This window comes from Lichenostomus cassidix, chromosome 13, assembly GCF_008360975.1.
Source record: "Lichenostomus cassidix isolate B80296 chromosome 13, HeHo_3.0, whole genome shotgun sequence".
NCBI classification, from domain to species: Eukaryota; Metazoa; Chordata; class Aves; order Passeriformes; family Meliphagidae; genus Lichenostomus; species Lichenostomus cassidix.
In genome coordinates this window covers 15,361,206-15,381,236 of record NC_139494.1, presented here as the reverse complement: position 1 = coordinate 15,381,236, position 20,031 = coordinate 15,361,206, and the positions used below count along the sequence as shown (strand labels likewise).

General features: G+C 49.0%; 1 protein-coding gene across 3 annotated transcripts in view; it reads right to left on the bottom strand.

Moving 5' to 3' along the window:
* Positions 1-52: 52 nt before the first annotated feature.
* Positions 53-20,031, bottom strand: part of NSD1 (nuclear receptor binding SET domain protein 1) — a 60,325-nt gene continuing 40,346 nt past the window's right edge. For all 3 annotated transcript variants that reach the window (XM_085073917.1, XM_085073915.1, XM_085073916.1), the window contains 6 exons: positions 18,440-18,709; positions 17,020-17,136; positions 15,713-15,854; positions 15,191-15,297; positions 11,852-12,056; positions 53-8,876 (listed from right to left, as the gene is read on the bottom strand). In XM_085073917.1, the coding sequence (XP_084930043.1) occupies positions 6,535-8,876; positions 11,852-12,056; positions 15,191-15,297; positions 15,713-15,854; positions 17,020-17,136; positions 18,440-18,709 (3,183 nt within the window). In that variant the 3' untranslated portion in view covers positions 53-6,534. The remainder of the gene's footprint in view (positions 8,877-11,851; positions 12,057-15,190; positions 15,298-15,712; positions 15,855-17,019; positions 17,137-18,439; positions 18,710-20,031) is intronic.

The window sequence follows — 20,031 nt, the reverse complement described above, 5'->3', positions numbered from 1 at the left end:
GCTCTCCCTTCCCTGCCTCCCCCCACTCAGCAAGACAAACCACAAGAGGACATCGAGAGTAAAGTTAAACTTTACTTTACAGTAATTTTTCTTCTATATACAAAGAATTACAGTACATATTCTGGGAGCACCTGGGCAGGGCAACCCTCTTTTCATTATAAGTTTCACATACACAGCCAACAGTCTAAGGGGAGCAAAATGAAAGTAATCAATGGTCCAAGACTCTCCCCTCTCCTTCTTCTAAAAATAATATACATGCTGGAAATATGTAGTTTTCTCTCACCTGCTCTGGCATTCCTGCTTACAACTGACAGACGAGTCCTGGCCAGGGCTGAGCACCCCCCCGTGTCCCCCCTGCAGTGCTCTGGCTGGCCCCTGCCTTGACTGGGATCCTCGAGTCCTGATGTGTTTCACCCTGGCTGAGCCTGTAGAACAGGACCCTACGGGGGACTCTCATCTGCTGCCACGCTGTGGGCAGCAGACCTTGGAGGGGAGGGAAAGCAGCATGGGGCTGCTCACACCAAGGTTCCCCCCACGAGCAAACCTTCCACTCGTGGCTCCAGCACAACTTATGCCGCTGCCACGAGTGGCCCCCCATGTCCCCGGGCAGTGAAGAAGGGGCAGTAGGCAGCCACCCTCCCCAGGGCCCTCGGCTAGCTGGCAGCCAGGACCCCAGCAGAAAGCACACAGTGCTGGAGGGTGGCAAGGGACATTAAAAGCGAGGCACAGCGTCCACCACGTTGTGTCTCGGGGGCGAGCAGGCTGCTGGGGCAGTGAGCTCGGCACTGCGGACATGCAGGGCTGGGAGTGCCAGTGCTGAAAGGCTTTTATGGCCCCTCGCAGGGAGAGCCACTCCCTGCCTGTGCCCGCTGCAGCCAACACATCTCACCTCCCACCCACGCCGGCCGGGGCCACCCTCAGCTCCAGCCATGCTCCATCTTGAGCCTCCCGGTGCTTGCTGCTTTTCCTTTTAACAAGTTCCCAGTGTCTAAAAAAATACACAAAACCCAGTTCCTTGAAGTCAACAACTCGGAAACATCAGAAAAAGAAACAAAAACTGAAACCAGCTCAGTACCAAACGGACACGAAGAACATGCAGTAGCGGATGCCTGCTTGCTTAACGTGGCTCCACGGGCTCCCCACGGGGCTCAGTGGCACACTGGTTTGAGTCTCAAAACCATCATAAACTGAAGGAACTGACTGACTCCTCGTCCTGTTTCAGTCACACGTGCTGAAGCCCGGCCCCAGCTCCAGGGGGATGGGATCAGCTGGCCAAGAAGCCCCAGCCCGCAGGCCAAGAGCTGTGAGTCCAGCCCTACTGTGCTAAGCTGCCAACGGTTTACAATAGCACCACAATAGCCCAAGGGCTTCACCAAGGGCAAACTTGATTAAAACTTTACCTTGAAATAGGCCATAGCAACACCCATTTCTCAGATTTCCCTAGGAGGTAGATTCAGTGCTGTAGGGACTGTCCATCACTGCTGCTCCTCCAGCCCAAGCTCACACAACCTGTCCTGTTCCCCCGGCACCGAATTTTGCTTACATCACTTTTGTAGGACCCGGAGCAGGAATCTTGCATTCTCCCACATCCTGCTAAGCAAGGGCACTGCCACCCCACACATCAGACTCCTGCTGAAGCCAGGCACGTGGCAGAACAGTCCCCAAGCTCCAGTGTCCCGTGTCCCAGGCCCTGGGAGCTCCAAGCACCCATCAGCCCAGCCGTGCTGCTGCGAGAGGAGCAGCCTTGGCTGCAAATGCTGCCACCAGCGTTATCACTATCACAGGAGGGTGGGTAATTAGCGCGGGCAAAGCCTGGGAGATCAAACACAGCATCCCCCCGATACTTTCAGAGTAGCTGCATGATTTGCGACTTTGCTTTAACACTCACTGGCTAGCAAAGGGCGAAAGCCTCATCAGTAATTTAGGGCAAAGCACATTACAAGCAGGTTACAATTACGGTTATTCCAAACATCAAGCAAAATCAGAAGTTAAGGCTGAAATTAAAAATAAACAGAAGGTGTTGAAGGTCTGAGGTTTCTCAAACTCCCCCTGCCCTGTCACAACACAGGCTGTGGTGTCCAGTTAGGACCTGGGCACTTCCACAGCATGCTTAGGGCTAAAACACTGCCAAGAGCATCAAGGTAAGGGCTGCTTTTTCTTTCTCTTTCTTCTTTTTTTTCCTGTGAAACTAAGCTGAAGCTTTTCTAGCAAATGCACTGTCTCACCGTAGCTCTTAAATGTCCTTTACATTCAACCATCTCTCTTATCTCCCGAATTTTAACACCAGCCACACCTTCAGAGACTCTCCCTGCAGGGGTTTAACCCTGAATTAACACGTGCTCCCACGGTCCCACGCAGATGATTGGTATATTGAAGTGACTGGTTCTTGTGGAGTTTTTCTGTTAAACAGGAAAAGTTTAACTGGAGAACAACAATAAAACAAACTACCATGAGCTAATTTTCATTTGTAGACCTGTAGTAGGTGAGGTGATTATCCCTTACAGTGGTAACTCTCCTGCTAGATTCACTAGAGCCCTGGCTGACAGTGGGCACTGGGGAAGATGGGACAAGCCACGCAGGACAGTGGCCTGTGCCTGCTCCCCTCCTGCCCATGCATCCCACAAGTCCTGTGATGGCTCCTCCTCTGCAACCCTCCTCCCTTGACCACGCTGTTATCCCTCATCAGAGCTCCTCCATCACCAAAGGTCACTTGGGACTCTCCTGCCCACCACAGAAATCCAACACTAAAGTGGGTCCTGCTGTGAGCTGGAGGCCACAGCTGCTGATCCCAGCCCACTGCTCTGAGCAGGGGCAGCAAAATGATCCTGGCAGCAAGAATGTTGACCAGTAAAATGTTTGTATGGGGAGCAGAGCCTTCTTCCCCTTCAGAAACAGGAAGAGGGAGCCATTCCTACCAGGAATGAGCCTGGAAAATTCCTGTGAGCTGTCGTGGGACACCAGGGATGGGACAGAGATAATTACACCCTTGATTCTGCTTCTACAGCGCTCCACACCAGTGAATCAACACAGGAGTCACCTCTCACCCACCCTGGGTGCAATTAGGGCTGACCCAGGACTAAGTGACCAGGTGATTGAATCCCTCCAGCACAGCAAAAGAGAACCATGGCCTTGACATGGAGCTGTAGCAAAGGTCTGAGCCCAGCAGGAGGCTGCAGCAGTGTCTCCCCCACAGAGTCTGCCAGGGGTACAGGTTACTTTGCCTCCACCCTCTACTTTAAAATGCCCCATGATTCAAACTGGCTGACCTCTGAAGGCAGCAACAAATGGCAGCAAACAAACCCAACTGCTACACCACAGGCATGACCCTCTCCTCCTTGAAAGCAGTGCTGCCAGCTGCCACAACAGTGAATCACCTTGAGTACAGAGGATGCCCACATTTCCTTCACATAGGTTTTTCTGCCCGAAGTTGCTCCCCAGCTCATGCTCCCTGATGAGGGCAGCCTGGACAGGGCAAGGCTGCTGGGACCTCTCTCTGCATCTGGTCAGGCCTTGTCTATGTGACCCAGCACAGCCCAGGCACTCCTAAAAGCACTGCTACTACCTCTGAAAAATCCCTCTGATGGGAGAGAGCATTGCCCAGGGCCCCAGTGAGGGCAAAGAGGGAAAAGCAGCTTCCTGCCTTCCTCCTTCAGTGATGTTCCTCAGCACCAGTTTTGCCAAGCCTCCTAGATATGCTGAACCCAACTTTCTGACAGCAGCTGCAAGGTAGCAAGCCAGAAACCTGGATCCTTGTGGAAAAGGGAGACAAGAAGAGAGATGGGGTACAGTAGCTGCAATGAAGAAGGCTGTGGGAAATGCCATGCAACCGTTTAATCCACGTTTACTGTTCCAAACAAGCTTTTGGATAAGCACCTGCTGCATGAAAGGTGGCTGCTGCTATGAGCCTCACCCTGCTACGTGAGCCCGCGATTTATAGAAGTGATTTTTTTCAAACCTGCTCTTGTGAGAATTCACTGAGAACTTCTCCATTTTACAGATTTAAAAAAGCCTGCACCAAAAATATTCACAGTTTATTTTTTCATGAAACAAGTAACTAGTTAACACGTGACAATGCGACAATGTGACAGAGCAGTGCAGAGACCTCTCTGGTTACAGCGGGAGCTGGCTGGGTGCTGGCACTGAGGGAACCCTACTTACACAATCTACATGACTAAGTCCAGCTCATGGGAAGGCTTATAAACATAAATTCAAGATTTATTTTCCTTCTCACACATGATAAATACTTAATATATTGAATGTCATAACCTTTTTTTTTTTTTAAATTTTTGTTTAAAAACGTTAATGAATGCCCTTAAGGTAATCTTCTCTCTCAATGGATCTGAGTTGTCCTGATTCCCTTTGTGGAGGAGTCACACAGAAATGCAAGCTGCTTGCATTTCCCCAGTTTCAGCAGCAAGCAGGAACTGACCTGCCAATCTTCCCAGAAAAAAACAACATTAAACAAGTAAGTTTCCATAAGCCATAAAGCTTTTCCAAGTCGCGAGCTATTCTACAAAGGATCTGAAATGATTTGGACTAGAGAAGAGATGCACCATAGCACTGGTAATGTCCCCTCGTGCCCAGCACACCTGGCTTTTACAGCAGGACGTTGTCTCGGGGTGCACACATCAGGAAAGGAGAACGGATTGGGATTTGTCTTGGTACAAGTGTCTGCCTCCCTTCATAGAAAACTGTAAAGCTCGTGACTGTCTGCTCTGGGAGCAGCAGGCATTTGCAAGCCAGGTGGGAACAAGAACCTGCTCCCATGTCAGGGGGAGGGGGTCAGCATGGAGCTGAATGCTCCCTTCCTGGGGAGGGGCCTGCAGATCTGCCTGGAAGGAGAAGGAGAAGGATATATATACACACTGGACCTGCGCAAGGGTCTGGCGGCGGCATGGAGATCCGAGGCTGCAGCCCCAGATTGGTGGAGCTCAGGCAAACCACAGAGGTAATGTGTTGTGAGAGTGGGAAAAAGCTGATCAGCAGCGTTTCCTCGGCAGGACACCAACCCTATCCAGGCCAAGCAGTGCCACCTGAGGTGGTAAGTCCTCCTCCTGCCTGCAAGGGTGCTGGTGGTCAGAAGATGCTGCAGGTTCCTGGGACTCTACTGCCTGCCCCAGGAGCACCACAGCCAAGCCAACTTCTGCCTCAACGCTTGAGTGAACGACTTTCAGCAAGCCTAGTTTGGACACCAGTCTGATGACCACCAGGTACTAAACATTGCCTTTACTGTAAAAGGGAGAAGAGGAAAAAGAAAGCCAGCCAGCTGCTGAAGCCCACCGTGTTCCAGTGTGAGAACTACAATTCAGTTGGATGGACGCACACGCGCACACACACATGCACACCAACAAAGTCCAGTTAATTCAAGTCTCCTTTGGTTGTAGAAGAGCTAAGCCAGAGGCTACACAAGGGGAAGGTGTTGAGATGGGTCCTGATCCAGCTATGGCACCTTGCCTCTGCGCTGTGCAGTGAGTGGGACAGGCTTGGCTTGCTGCTGGCAACACCAAGTGTGGTGGGAACATGTTCTGAACATTTCTGAAGCAAAAGGAGAAAGGACTGCTCAGTCCACTGGCTCACGCTGACAACAGAGGTCTAGAAGAGACTGGATGGAAATTTGAAAGGGAGCACTGTCCCCCGGGTAGGGCAATGCTCAGCACCTCCAGGAGCCCACTCTGCTCTGCTCCGCTATTGCTGCTTTATGGATTGCTATGCTGTCAAGTGCAGGGAAACACTCCACGTGTCCTGTGCTAAAGGATTAAGACACAAGAATGAAAACACTGCAAAATGACTTCTTCCAAGACTTATTTTCCCTGACTTCCTCCAGACTTCCTGCTTCTTGGGACTGGCCAATTGCAGCTCTGTAAAAAAGGAGCCTGAATGGATACTGCCTATTGCTGGAGAAAACTGCACTGAGTGCAGGAGCTCCTCTCCCAGCTCACTGGAGACGATGCCTGTCCTTCAGCAAACCACACGCACAGCATGTCACAGCTCACACACAGACAGACCTTGCAAGACAACGCCTTGCAGGGATACAGACCTGGGCAGGTGACATAAAATCCCTCCCCTGCTTCTAGAGTCTGGCAAGGACACACACCCGACTGCTCACCACATGATCCCTGAAACATCTCCAGTGCCAGGGCAACCTGACTGATCCACTTTCTTTAAATGCAGTAACAAGAGCAAGGCTCCTGGCTGTACCTGGGAACCCACCTATGAATCAAACCTGGAGGTTGAACACGCTAGATCAGTAATGTGACCATTTCAATGGAATTAGAGATTTTTACCCAAGGTGGACTCTTTATTTCAGCTTTACCATTTGTAAAAGGAAGAGGAAAAGGTCACGGATGCTCTCTCCCTTTGGCTGGGCCAGACTCAGATTCAAGAGAATGTCCTTGCTCATGTCACAAGAGAATATGGATGGGATGTGCATGGGTTAGGGGCTGGGCTCAGGGAAGTGAATAAAAAAAACAAAACAAAGAATTCCCCCTCCCTAAACATTAAAGGACTGAAACCTGCCTCCCATATTCACCAACCTCACTTTGGCTCTGAGTCAGCCAACTCACGACAGACAGAATCCTGGTTACGGGCTAGCGCTGTGTTTTGTTCAGGCAAAGGGTCCTGCCCCCGAGGAGTCTGTGCTTTTCCACTCAGCCAAGAAATCTGATCAATTGTCTGAATGTTTGTGACAAGCCACTGCATCTGCTCCGGGGGTACCGGCGCTTCCCTCGCTGGCCGAGGGGTCTGCTCGAATGCACACAATCTGTCTGATGTCCACGGGGTCTGCTCTGAGGGGGCTGAGGCCACTTCCCAGCTGGGCTGAAGGGTTGGTTCTGGTAGTTTCTCTGCTGTCCGGGAAGGCTGCTCTGCAGGCGTCAGGGCTTTTGCGGTGGGCCAGTGGCTTTGCTCGTGTGTCTGTAGTTTCTCCGTAGGCCAAGGTACTTGTCCGACGTGCGTTACCACCTTCCCAGCAGACCAAGAGATTTGCTCCCCAGCTAACATGGTCCGCTCTTTCTGCTGGGGACTCAGCTCCACAGCTGGGGCTCCTCTCTCCTTCGGCTGAGCATTCTGGTCAACGGGACGCAGCGCCTTCTCAGACAGCAACAGCCTCGGAGCTGATGCAGCCAGAGGCTTGTCCAAGGCTTGAGGCCGAGGAGCCACAGCAGTAGCCAGCTTATCTGATGCCTGAGGCCACGGGGCTGTAAGAGCAAGAGGCCTCTCTAAGAGCTGAGGCCGAGACACCCCAGAGCTGAGAGACTTTTCCAAAGGCGTGACCCGCAGGGCCCCAGAGTCAGCAGCCTTCTCTGGAGGCAGGGGTCTCAGTACCCCAGGGGAGAGCGCCTTCTGCGTGAGTGGGATCCGCAGGGCCCCCGAGCTGAGAGCCTTCTCCGTGGGCAGGATATGCGGTGACCGGGAGCCAGGGGCCTTCTCTGGAGACAGAAGCCACGGTGACCCTAAGCTGGGAGCCTTCTCTGTGGGAAGGATCCGTGGCATACCTGAACCAGGAGCCTTCTCTGGAGAGAGGGGAGAGGGTGACCCAGAGCTGGGAGACTTCTCTGTGTCTGACACCCACACTGCCTCAGAGAAGGAAGCCTTTTCTAGAGGCGGGGATCGCGATACTGGCGATCCAGGGGCCTTCTCTGAGGGCGGGATCCGTGAGACTGGGGAATCGGGGAGTTTTTCAATGGGTTCAGGCCACAGCACCTCAGGACTGGAAGATATCTCCAATGGTGGGTCCTGGCTGGAAGCCTCTTCCACAGACTGCGGCTGCGGACTCTGGGCAGAAGTGTCGTCCAGCGGCTGGAGCTGATCAGCCTCAGGAGAGTCATCCTCCGGCTGGGACTGCAGTGTCCCCACCGTGGCCAGGAGTCTGTCGGACAGTGGAGGATGCAGGCATTTCACAGGGAACTCATCCAGCAGCTCAGGCTGCTGGGTCCTGCTGTCAGTCGGGGACTTGTCCGATAACTCCAAAACCTCGGGTGCATCATGAGTCTCGTCTGACAGCTGGAGTTGCAGGTCACCATCAGTAACAAGTGACTCATCCAGAGGGGACGGTGGTGTTCCTGGAGGAGATTTGCTTTGCAGCTGAGGCTGCGAGGCGTCACTGGAGGACTCGTCCAGTGGCCAGAGCACCGCGTTGCTGGGAGGTTTGTCAGGCTGCTGAGGCCGCAGCGCTACAATGATGGGCTGCTTCTCCGACTGCAGCCTTAGGGACAGAGCAGCCTGGGGCTTGTCTGATGGCTGCAGCCGGAGCGACAGGGTGGTGGGCGGTTTGTCCGAAGGCTGCAGCCGGAGCGAGAGGGTGGTGGAGGGTTTGTTGGATGGCTTCAGCCTCAGTGACAAGGTGGCAGGGGGTTTATTTGATGGTGGCAGTCTCAGAGCCAGAGTGGCAGGCGGTTTGTCTGGTGAAGGCAGCCTAAGGGCCAGGGTGGTGGGGGGCTTGTTTGACGGCTGCAACCTCAGGGCAAGGGTGGTGGGGGGCTTGTCTGATGATGGCAGCCTCAGCGCTAGGGTAGCAGGGGGCTTTTCTGGTGACTGCAGTCTGACGGCCCCAGACTGAGGTAGGCTGTCCACGGGCTGAACACTCAGGTCTGTGTCTGCCTCTGCCTCTGTGTCTGCAGGCAGCTGTTCTGGTGGCTGGGTGTCCTCACTGTTAGTCAGGCCTTCTATGGGAGGTGCATACTCACGAATTTCTCCTGGCTCTAGAGGGTGGGGCCCACAGGGATCATGCTCTGTACAGCACAATCGTCCATCCAGCTTGGAGATGAAGAGCATTCCTTCCCGGTGCTGCTTGCAGAAGGACCTGGGGCACATCTCGCAGAATGAAGCTGCTTCCTTACCACACATGTCACACTGATGCCATGGGCACTCCCACTTTCCTGCAGTACAGACATGCGAGAAAAGACACACCTTAGGAGTAGAACAAGCGGAAGAGACAAAGGCCTATTGCAAAGGGAGTTCAGGGGAAAGTGGGAACACTCCTGTAATACCTACATCAAATTCTACATGTTCTCTTTAGTTTCTACCTTAGCTGGACAGACAGTTAACACGAGCCTGAACTCTCAGAAGCAACAAGGGCAATGATAATCGTGACTAACGCAAGCCACACCAGGTCAGACCAAAAACCCATCTGGCTCCTGCACAACGCTAACCAAGAGAGATGTTTAGAGAGGAACAGACACCCCCAGCTTGCACACCTCCGTGGCTCTGATTTTCACAGAAAACAGCAGTGGTTAGCTGTGCACAGCAACCAATGGAAATGGACTGTTTAAGCAAATGTGTCAGATTCATCTTTTAATTCTGGGTCAAGAACCGCCCTTCCTGTTTATCAGAAAGAAGAACTGAAAGAGCAGTGATCACAAGGGCTAAGTTTCTATTGTCTCTGAACCCGAAGGCATATCCTTAACCTCTGGCCATGTATGGCCATGATGAAACAAAGCTGCTCCCCCAGCAGCTCCATCTTCACAGTGAACCTATTGACCATCAGTACCAACACCACCAGGAGGAAAAACACAACATTACACTTCAGAGATTGCTGCTTTTCTCACTTGTAGATGACCTCACTGGCTCAGCCTCCTGCTGCCTCAGCCAAGGCTGTCGCTGGCTCTACAAAACGCTTCCCCACCAGTTCATGGACACAACCAGGCACATGTTGAGTTCCTGACCTCTCACCACAGGATGAGAAAGGATGTTTTTCCAAACACAACTCCAGCCTCTGTGCTCTTCCAGCACCCCACACTCCCCGTTCCTTCTGCTCCCTGACTTGCTGTGGGGAGCAGCTCCTTGCAGAGCAGCCCTGGCACAGAGCTCTGAGCCACAGGGCAGCCACAGACACCAGCCAGGCCAGAGCACTTCCCAGCCTGCCTGAACCAAACCCACAGAGCTGTGGCTGTGGCTACCAGCTCTTTTCCAGGGAGGCTGGTTCTTGCAGCACAGCACTGAGCAGCTGTGGGCATTGCTCCCTGCACTTGTGCATCAGCAGCTCTCCACTCCCCTCTCTCACGCTGCTTTTCCCCTGGGGTTGAAGGCAGCATGTAGTAAGTTTTTCCCCTCCTTTGAAGCCAGTCCAAGGCTTCTGTTCCAGTCTCAAAATATGCACACTGCTCTTGTGTGTCTTTTCCAATTTTTCTGCATTTTTTTCCAAGTGAGGATGTTTAACACTTCCCATGGTCTCCCCTGTTCCTGGCTCACGGTGCTGCAGCACAGACTGTCACTGCTCCCCCTGCTCCAGCAGCATCCCAGAGAGCCACACTCAACACTAAACTGGGCCACTTGGAAAGACTCTGGGACCATCCTTATAGAGGGCATTTGTACAGATGAAAAATAAAATATGTCAAAACCTGCTAGTTTGTTGCAGGAAGGATAAATCATATCAAACCACTCTAATGGTCTCTGACAGGATAAAAGGTCTAATGAATAAGCACTCTCTCCAGAGACAGCCCAGAGCTCTTGGAAGTAAGATCACACAATTAGCAACATGCAAACAAGCAGGAAATTCCAATTACTTCACAGCGATGCCCACGGCAGAGGAAACATTTGAAGTAGAAAGTGCTGAACCTTTCATGTCCCAAATGATACTCTGAGGAGCAGGCTATGAAAATCACTGCCTATGTCTAAAAAGAGTAAAATTGCTACAACTGACTGAAAATCATTCTCAAAAAACAGCTATTAATGGTCTTGTGGCAAACTGAGTAGGCATTTCAAATTACATCCTTCAGGAGTATGTTTTAATCTGTAAAATAATTCAAATTTCTGAAAGCACAACAGCAAGTACACTTACAGAAACAGGCAGATAGCACCAAGGTTGTGAGGGACTGCAAAAATCCAGTTGGACAGGCTTAGAATTTAAACTGGACAGATGCTCTTGCACCAACAAGGTATAATTAAATAGAGACAGGTGCAAAACAGGATTTCAAGAGGAAGAAATAATTATGAGAAAAGGATCAAGATGAAAACTCAAGAATGATAAAGCAAACATCAACATCACATAAATAAAAGTTATTTTTGCAAAGCAAGTCAAACATAGTTTCCTAAGAAATTTAATGTAAAAAACAAAATATAACTATTCTCTTCTGTCAGAGTAAGCAAGGCCTTGGTTGCAATGCTTTTAAAATACCCATTTCCAGTTTTAAAAAATGTGTAGGCAAGTGGGACACCGTCCAGAGCAGATCAAGAATAAAAACTTGAGGCTATGTTTGTATAAGCCAGAAAAGGACTGAGACAACAGTCTCCCTGTATGTAAAAATATGTGTATCAGAGAGCTGGCAATCCTTTGTGTTTTCAAGTCAAGCTGTAAGGTGAAACTTCTCAAATGGAAAGTAGAGGAACAGGCTGAAAGTGGGACTGTACTTTTTGAGTATTTTTTTATTTCAGATTTTTGCCCTCATTTCACCACAAACTAAAATATGCTTTGGTACTGTTCTCTTATGTATGGACGAATGGCTATTCAGACATTTAACAGATTCTTTTCTAATTCCTATTTTTCAGCAGTGCTTCTCCTCACCATTCAATTCACTCAATTGTCTTCAACTTTGGGAAAACAGCCAGCATGATGACCAATACCTCAGCTATTGTTGGGATTATGCTCTGCCAGGCCCCAAGAATGGGGTCAGGTCACAAGCATCACCTCTTAGACAAGGACCAGCTTCCCCTTCAGCAATTAGTTCACCTTTCTGCAGTCACAGTGGGGTGCAAACCAGGGTTGTGTTGCTTGGGCAACAAGGTCTGCTCAAGTGAGAAAGATTTCTCTAAATGTTAAGATGCTGTGAATAGACTGTAAGGTGATAAGCAGTGCTCAGGACTCCCAGAGCCAACACTGTGACCCACGAAGAGCCCAACCGTGCACAGCACTGACCTGCAGGTCTCTTGGTCAGTTTGAGGCATTCAGCATGGTACACCTTGGGGCAGCCTGACTTCTTACAGGAGACCAGCTGCCCTCCATCCCCGCAGCTGAAACACTCATCCTCCCGCTCCTTCATCACCTCTGCCTGTGACCTGCGCTTCATCTGCGGCCGCCTCTTGAGCTTCTTGGACTTCTCCTCACTGAGGCTGGGCTGGCTCTGTGGGTGAGACAACGTGGGTTAATGCAGGGCTCTGCCCCTTCCACCTGCACTCTTCCTGCTGCAGGAGAGACCTGCAAACCCTGCCAACAGAAATCCCACTGCCAGCTATACCTGAGACCTGTGCAGCATCTCTAGCGCTGTTCAGAATTTGGCAACCAGCTTACTACAGCAATTAGCTCAGTTTTTTGAAAGAGGCTGGAAACCCTGCAGCAAAGCTTGGCTCAACATGGGATATATACAACTAGCAACAGCAGAATGAGGAGCTGGGGCTGCCTGTTGTCACAGAGCTCATGCCGCCTATCAGGGACTCTTCAGGTCAAAGCAGTCAGGTCTCCTGGTACGTATGACTCATAAGGAGTCTATCCAGGGCCTTCCTGCACTTTTTCACATTCATCACTTCTCTCTCCATTTTCAGTCTGAATTTATCTGTCATCAGTTTAGACCTATTCGTTCTTGTGTCAATGCTGCTCTTTTCTACCAGAATCACAAAATGTTTTAGCTTGAAAAGACTTCCAAGATATCAAGTCCAGCATCTGAAGTTTTTCTCTCCCCCTGAAGTAACCTCTGGGACACACTCTCCTCCTCACAAACTGAAACTCTCCCAGTCTGCACACCCAGTCTTCCCAGCGGCTATTCTCTGCCCCTATTGAGTATCTTTATCCCAAACCAAAGTTACAGAATTGCACATGCTACCTCAGATAACACCTCACAGGCCATGTACAGTGACATCAACTCTTTTCCAAAAGAACAGGAAATGCCCCCAAAGCCCCTATTTGCCTTTTCCACAGCTGTGTCACACCACAGCTCAGTCCTATGGCAGCTCAGCTGCACAGTGGCTCCTTCTCCAGCACAACTGCCCAGCCATGAACTTCTCATGGTAGATTTGTTTCTGCTGTTACCCTCCAGGTGAGTACTGTGGGATATCCAATCTCCATTCTCCCTATACTCAGTTATTCCTTTGTAACTACCCTATCCTCTCACCCTCCCATGCTGATGACAACCAACAGTTAAATTATTTGTGTAGTGAAGTAACTACAACTGGACCTAGGACAGGCAACTAAATGGTTTAAGTGCTCTCTTCTCTGGCCTAAGGCTTCTTCCTCCTGCTCCTCCAACTTCCCCTTCAAGCCAGGCAGAGCCTCCCATTGTGTCGACCACTCAACTCCTCCACAAAGATGATGCTTCTTGCCCCCAGTCCTGACCTCATCAAAGCACTATCAGTTTAGTTTATCTATGGAGACATCAGCTAAATTTTCTGCCATCTTCCACATATCTTTGTGGAATCTCTTGTGTTTGCCATGCAGGACATCTCTGTGTACTGAGACAGTGCCTATGAAGCAATTTTTACATCTTTTATTCTGCTTAAATATCATGCATAGCATTTTCATCACCAAAACATTTAAAAACCTTGGTCTCCAGACATACAATGTCAGAACTCTGCAGTTGGCTATCTAGCTTTCCTGTCACTAAGGAGTTACAGCTCTTGATTGTTTCCTTCCCCTTCACATGTGGATCTTTCTGCTTTCATACCTTCATTCCCCTGACAATGGGGACAAGCCAGGCCTTTCTTATCACTGCAAATGCAGGCACTGAAATGCCTCCACCTAAACTATGCCACCAATTTTCAGTGCCTAGTTCCTCAGCCATCTAATTACAAAGAGAACAAGAAAATCCCTTCACAGCTAATTTGAATGTCTAAGAGAGGTCTAACAGCTGGACTAAGCGATTCCCACTTGCTCCCTGCAGTACAATAGACTCCCAAAGATTCTTCCAGACTACCCAGTCAGACGGCACTTTTAAGAGTGAACTTGAGTATAATCAGTTTTGTCTTGCTGTATGTTCAGGAAGCTTAAAAATGCATCTATTGTGAGAGGAATTAAAAAAAAAAAAACATCCGAAGGTACTCTTTCTCAGTATTGTTTCTTAGCCCATCTTATCAAGATGGAATAAGTCGCCTCAGATATCACAATGGAACATGAATGCCAACTAAAGGGCACCTTTCTCTGATTTCCATCGTGCAACCTGCAATTTCAAGGCAAAAATGACAGTCAAACCACATATAACACAGGGGCAGCATGAAATCAATTGAACTTTAAATCGCAACCTGAAAAATAACTAAATACATCAGATGTGCAATTCACCTCATCTGTCAACTTCTGAACACGTGAATTTTTTTTATTTTTATAAGTTAATTTTTTGACAGAGCTAATCTCATTAGAATTCAAAAAACCTTCCCTATACATTGATGGGGCTGAACAGCTGTGCTGCTGAAGCTTTTAACCCTTAACTGTGGGCACGGCAGGATCCACATGCCAGAGCAGAGGGATTACAGACTGATTTGGTGAAGCACTCCTAACAAACCAACAGCTGAGACATAGATTTAGCGGGTGACAGCTGGGAACTCGGCCAACTGCTCCTGTTATTTCCTTTTCCCAGTGAGAACCAGCTCACACAAGGAGGTAATTGAAATCAATTCCTGTTAGGGCAACATTACAGTTACAAATCGAAGCTCTCAAAAAGTCAGTGAGTTCTAAGAGCTGGTGGTTTTTCTACTACAGATATGGCAAATTTCTTATGTCTGTCTGATGTGTGAAAATCGGTCACTTCATTAGAAGCAGAATAAAACCAAGAACTTTACTGCAGTATAGATGATAAGGTAGCAGCCTTCTGGCTCTAATGCAACTTCAGTGTGAAGGAATGTGAGTTTGCTGGTCTTCCATGCATGCTCACAATTTACTGAAGCCTTTACTTTGGGAAATGGGCTGAGCTGTGTTTCCTTGGTTATTTGATGAAGTCTTTCCCATGCCTGTCGTTTGCTCCTCTAGTGCTGTGGAAATCGTCATGATAAGAAAAAGAAAATTTAAAAAAAAAGAAAAGAAAAAAAATTCTTTCTTTTATTCTTTTGGTGTAAAATAAAACTTCCTGTTATTATTTACAGCAATTATGATAACTGAGGCCTAAGATTTGCTCCCTCAGAATGAAAACTCGAACATTTAACTCATTTCAAGCACTGTTCTGTGACCACACTGAAATGATGACCTCTTCAACCTGAAACCTCTGCAACCAATAAATGATACACATCTATGCAAAGAAGCAATTTGGAAAACAAAAGCTTAAAGGACGCATCATACCTTTGGCCTTACTCCTAGGAAGCCACTGCAGTTTGGGGCACCACATTTACAAACTGTCTTTCCATTTCCCAAACACTCCAGATTGTAGTTGAAAGTCAGCTCAGTCCCTAGCATAAAACAGATCAAAACCAAGCAAGTTATTAATGAATTACAAGGCAGCACATTTTACTGCTGAAGTAAAAGCACTTTTCAAATATAATGTCACAAACAACTGCCACCACTACACAAGGCCACCAAACTATTAATCTCCCCATAGTTCTGTGTGTACTGAAAAAGCAGTGCAACCCTTCACTCCCACCACATGCTACAGCTCAAAAGGACATCGACCCCGTATAGCAGGACTCTATCAACCTCCACTGATACCACAGCTGTGTGTGTTTCATTACATTAGTGCTGCTGTTAAATCTCGTGAATGCCCGTAAGCAAACAAAAATTAGATCCTTTCCCAGGGAGCTACAAACCCTCCCTTTCCCTTACAGAACCCCCTGAGGCTACTGTAGGCATTGACAGTGTGTTCCTTACCGGCTTTGATATTTACAAGTGCGAAGAGCCCCACCCGAGTGTCACCATTCACACACCATTTCTGAGTCTCACAGTTGGGCTGGCAGCAATGGTTCATGAACCGAGCGTAGTTGCCCTTTGGCCCAGCATCAATGATTCGATCCTGCATTGCAAAAAAAACCCCAGAAAACCGTATTTCAACCAGCTGTCATCACTTGTAATCAACCAGCTCTGATGCCTCTTGCCAGCACTGGCAGATCACATGGCAACACAGCCTCCTGCACATCATCCTTCTCTTCAAAAACACACAAGCTCCCAAACAGGCAGGACAGTGCCACTGTTCCTTTCTGGGAAACAAACTCTCCCCGTGGCATCAGCACTGGATAAACACCACCCCAGCACACTTCCAAGGCAGTGCTTGTGGTTCCAGGCCCCAACTTCTGCTTGAAAACAAAACAGCAGTTCCTATTTCTTGCATGTCACTGTACAGAAAGAAAACAGGAAGAGAGTGGAAGGTGAGGTACACTTGTGCATAGCTTGTTACTAGGCTGGAGAGGAGAGGGAAGCTGCAACTGAGATTTGCTTCTGTAGTAATGAGGGAGATATTAACACTTGGGTCTGCCCAAGCAGCCAGACAAGGAGAACAAGATATCTCAGTGGCATACCTTGCAGCAGGATGAGAGGAAAGACATAAAGCAGTCACTGTTATCCTGTTCCACACTCGACAGCTTCCTCCCTGTGCCTACTTTCACGGTTTCCTTCTCATCTTTCCACGGTTGAGTGACACAGAGTGGAAAGCAGATGACAAAACCACTTAAACCTCTGAAAATCAGGAGCTCATAGCAACAACCTGGCCTGCAGGACCCACTGGGGAGCCTGTGGGTGTAACTAAATCCATCAACTGCTGTTCTCAACTGAGAACAGCAAGACTTGAGATCTGAACTTAAATGAAGATCTTGCTGTGCCTGCAACTTGTATGTCTGAGGGCTGATGCCTCTCCTGGCACACACCAGCCCAGTTCTGGCCTCTCCAAGGTTCAGCTGCTGGGAAGGATCCCAGTGCTCCCCAATTCACCCTCTCATGCTGAAGCAGGATCTGTGATCCTCAGACAGCTGTCCTCACCTCTTCTATTTGTTTGGACTTTCTTCCTAATCCTAATATCCAACCTGAAGCTCCTCTACTACATGTTAAGCCAATTCATTTAGTCATTTCAGAGGAAATGCAGACCAGCTCTTGCTTAGCATGTTTTCATTACATAGAGTATCATGCCTTTCTTCCTATCTTTTTACTTCTGTCTAGGACCCTGGCAAGAGATTCCTTCCACATACCTTATCCAGTGTCAACATGTAGAAATTGGTAATGTCATGCTCCTGAGCATAGCGGATTCGGGCTCGGCACTCCTCTTCGTCAATTAGCTCCCCAACATACTCATTAACAAATTCACCCTGCCAGAGAGAAAACAACAAGTTGGTAAGACAAGACAAATTGCCTGCAGGATGGAGGGACATCCAACTTTGTGCCAGAACTTAGCTCCTGTTTCCTTCCTAAAAATCTCTCTCCATGCTTTGCAGCCAGTTTGACCTATAATCTTCACAAAAAGCCCTGAACCATACAACCATTTCACATGCTCAACAAATAACTCAAAATAAATTAAATAAAGAACTATGATCATCAGGTTATTCTTCGTGCCAAAGAAAGAATTAACATCCAGGGACAGCAAAGAAGTTAACCACACGAACAGCACTTGGCTGTAAAGCTCAAAGCACTGCCCTAATTGCGTTCCAGCTGGAAACAATATCCCTTTGGGGACCAACCACATGGAGCAGCAGGAAGCACCTGGGGCACCTGCTCCTATGGAGTTCCCCTGTGGTGAAGTAGTGCAGAGACCTTAGTGCAGCCATTAAAGAGTAGTCCAGCTCTGCTACAGTGGGGCTAATAGGTCCCTCCACTAAATAACTGAGTGTTTCTGTTTCCAGACTGTCTGCTAAAAGTGAAACAAGCACATGGAATGGCAGAGACATCCTTTAACTTATGGCACAGCAGGCAGCAAAGTTTTCAACAGGACAGACTCACATTTCTCCTCTTCTGTCAAGGCCTCCCTCTTATCAAGTCATCCCTACTCCTTTTTCAGACATTCTTCCCCTACTATGCTAACAGTCCTCTGTTTCACTTCATCCTTTATCACCTTTGGAGTTCTTTTGGCTTTAACATTCATCCTTCTTCATTCAGCACAGATGTGTGTCCGCAGAATTACTATTCTTTGCATTTAAAAAATACATAAAAGTGTTTTAGGTGGAGATAATCAGTTTCAGCAGCAGTAACAGCCATTTCCAAGACATTACCGTTTTGTAAGATCCAAGCCCTGGTTTCTTTTTCTGATGCAAGATTCTGATGCTGGAAAAGCCTGGCTAATCAAGAATGGGGGTGAGAAGAATAATCAGCATTCCCCATCTGGAAATACTGAGCGCTGTCTTCAGGCCAGTGTTCCAGTGCACTCAAAGCCCATCATTCACACAAGCACACTGACCAAGCAATCATCTTTCCTGCCCTGTGGGACATCAACAAGCAAACTGTTTTCCTGGCCAGCTGAGCCAAAACACTCTTGTCAGGACCAGAAAAATTAAACGCATCGATTTCTTTTCAAAATGGCATTCTACAGCAAGATATCTTCTTCAAATTCAGTTTTCAAACCAAGAGCGATCAAGAGAGAAGCATCAAAAGAAAACGACACAAAAAGAGCATACATACCTTCCTGATGTCTGTTTTGGCCTGCAAGCCCCAGCCTCGTGCCAGCGTGCGGAAGATCTGTACCTCGGGATACTGGCGCTTGGAGAAGCACTGGTTCTGGCAGCGCTCGCCAGCAGGACACACCAGGGGGTGGCACTCGTAGAGCAACATGCGGTTGATGCACTCGGAGTCCAGGCCACAGGGGTTCTCATCCGTGGGTTTGCAGTTGCAACGTGGTATCTCAGACAGGTCTGCAGTGAAGATCTGCACCTTTCCCACCGGCCGGTTCACCTTCAATGCACAGGGGGGACATGAGCTCTTGGGTATTACAGGTTACCCTGACAGGTACTTCTATACTCCACCCTTGCCTAGGAGCTGATGGGTTGCAGTGACTTAGAGACAGCGAGGGGCAGAAGGACACAAGTACAGGCAGAGCTGTACTTCTGGGAATGCTATTGCAAGAGGCAGAAGGTTAGTGGAAAGAGCTCAGGAGTATGCAGGCTCCCCATTAGCATCACCTGGTGTAGTGTGTATTCTGTGACCCTGGAAGGCTGGGAGGCTGCCAGGTGTCCCCCTCCCATCACCACTGTGCCCACATCCAGCTCAGGTGACCGACCCAGTGCTCTTGCTGTGTACACACCATCCCTGTGATTAGCACCAAACCACTTTCTGCATCAAACTGCACCTTTTCCAGTCTGGTGCTTTTCCTCAGCTTTCCCTTACTGCCCTGTTTTTTGAATGTTACCTTCAAGCTTGTTTGTGCTCTCAGCTGTCACACTTGTGACAGAAGGCCTACCATGCAGTTACCTCCCTACCCAACTGTCCTGCAGATGTAAATGGAAGCCAAACCAGACAAGGCTGGGGTTGGAAGGCCCAAAGAGGAGCTCAGCGTTAAGCCAAGGAGCTCTCTAAAAACCGCTCCAGAAGGAAGCAGAGTGCAGCACCAGGTGGAGAAGCGACTGGCGTGTCTGTGGCATGAGCTGGGTCCTTGGGGTTTGGTTAAAGGCAGCGAACACTGAAAAGCAGGCAACAGAGAGTCAGGACTTTGGAGAGAGGCACTGAAGAAAAGCTCCTTGCTGTTCTTTCCCTGGGTGAGCCACTGTCTCACTTTTCTCTCCCAGAAAACGGAAGGAAGGGATTTTAGCAAAACAATTACAGTCCCCATATAAAATTACCTGGTCCCACCCACAGAGTTTCCACACTGACAGCCTGCCTGAGACTGGCCCAGCCCTGATCCCCCTTTGTTTAAATGCAAACCCTGCAGAAATCCCTCACTAATCACTTCAACAGTCTCCCACATCTTCCTCCTAGAACTGAGCCCACCTCTGACCTACCTTGTCACTCAGGTTATTTCCCATCTCTTACCCAGGTTCATCACCTTATTAAGAGTGGCAAGACTCACAGGATTAGGTCAGTCCACCATTGGCACTGCTCTGGCACGGCCACTCAACACCACACATGCCCAGCACACCTGCCCTACTCTGAGGCACTGCTAGAACAAAACCAAACCAGGGCAATGCTTGGACTAGTCACAAGCCTGACATGATGAAGGATCCCCAGTGTATTCTGCAGCAGCATCTCATGTGGGTGTTCCTTGGGATGGACCTCGAGGT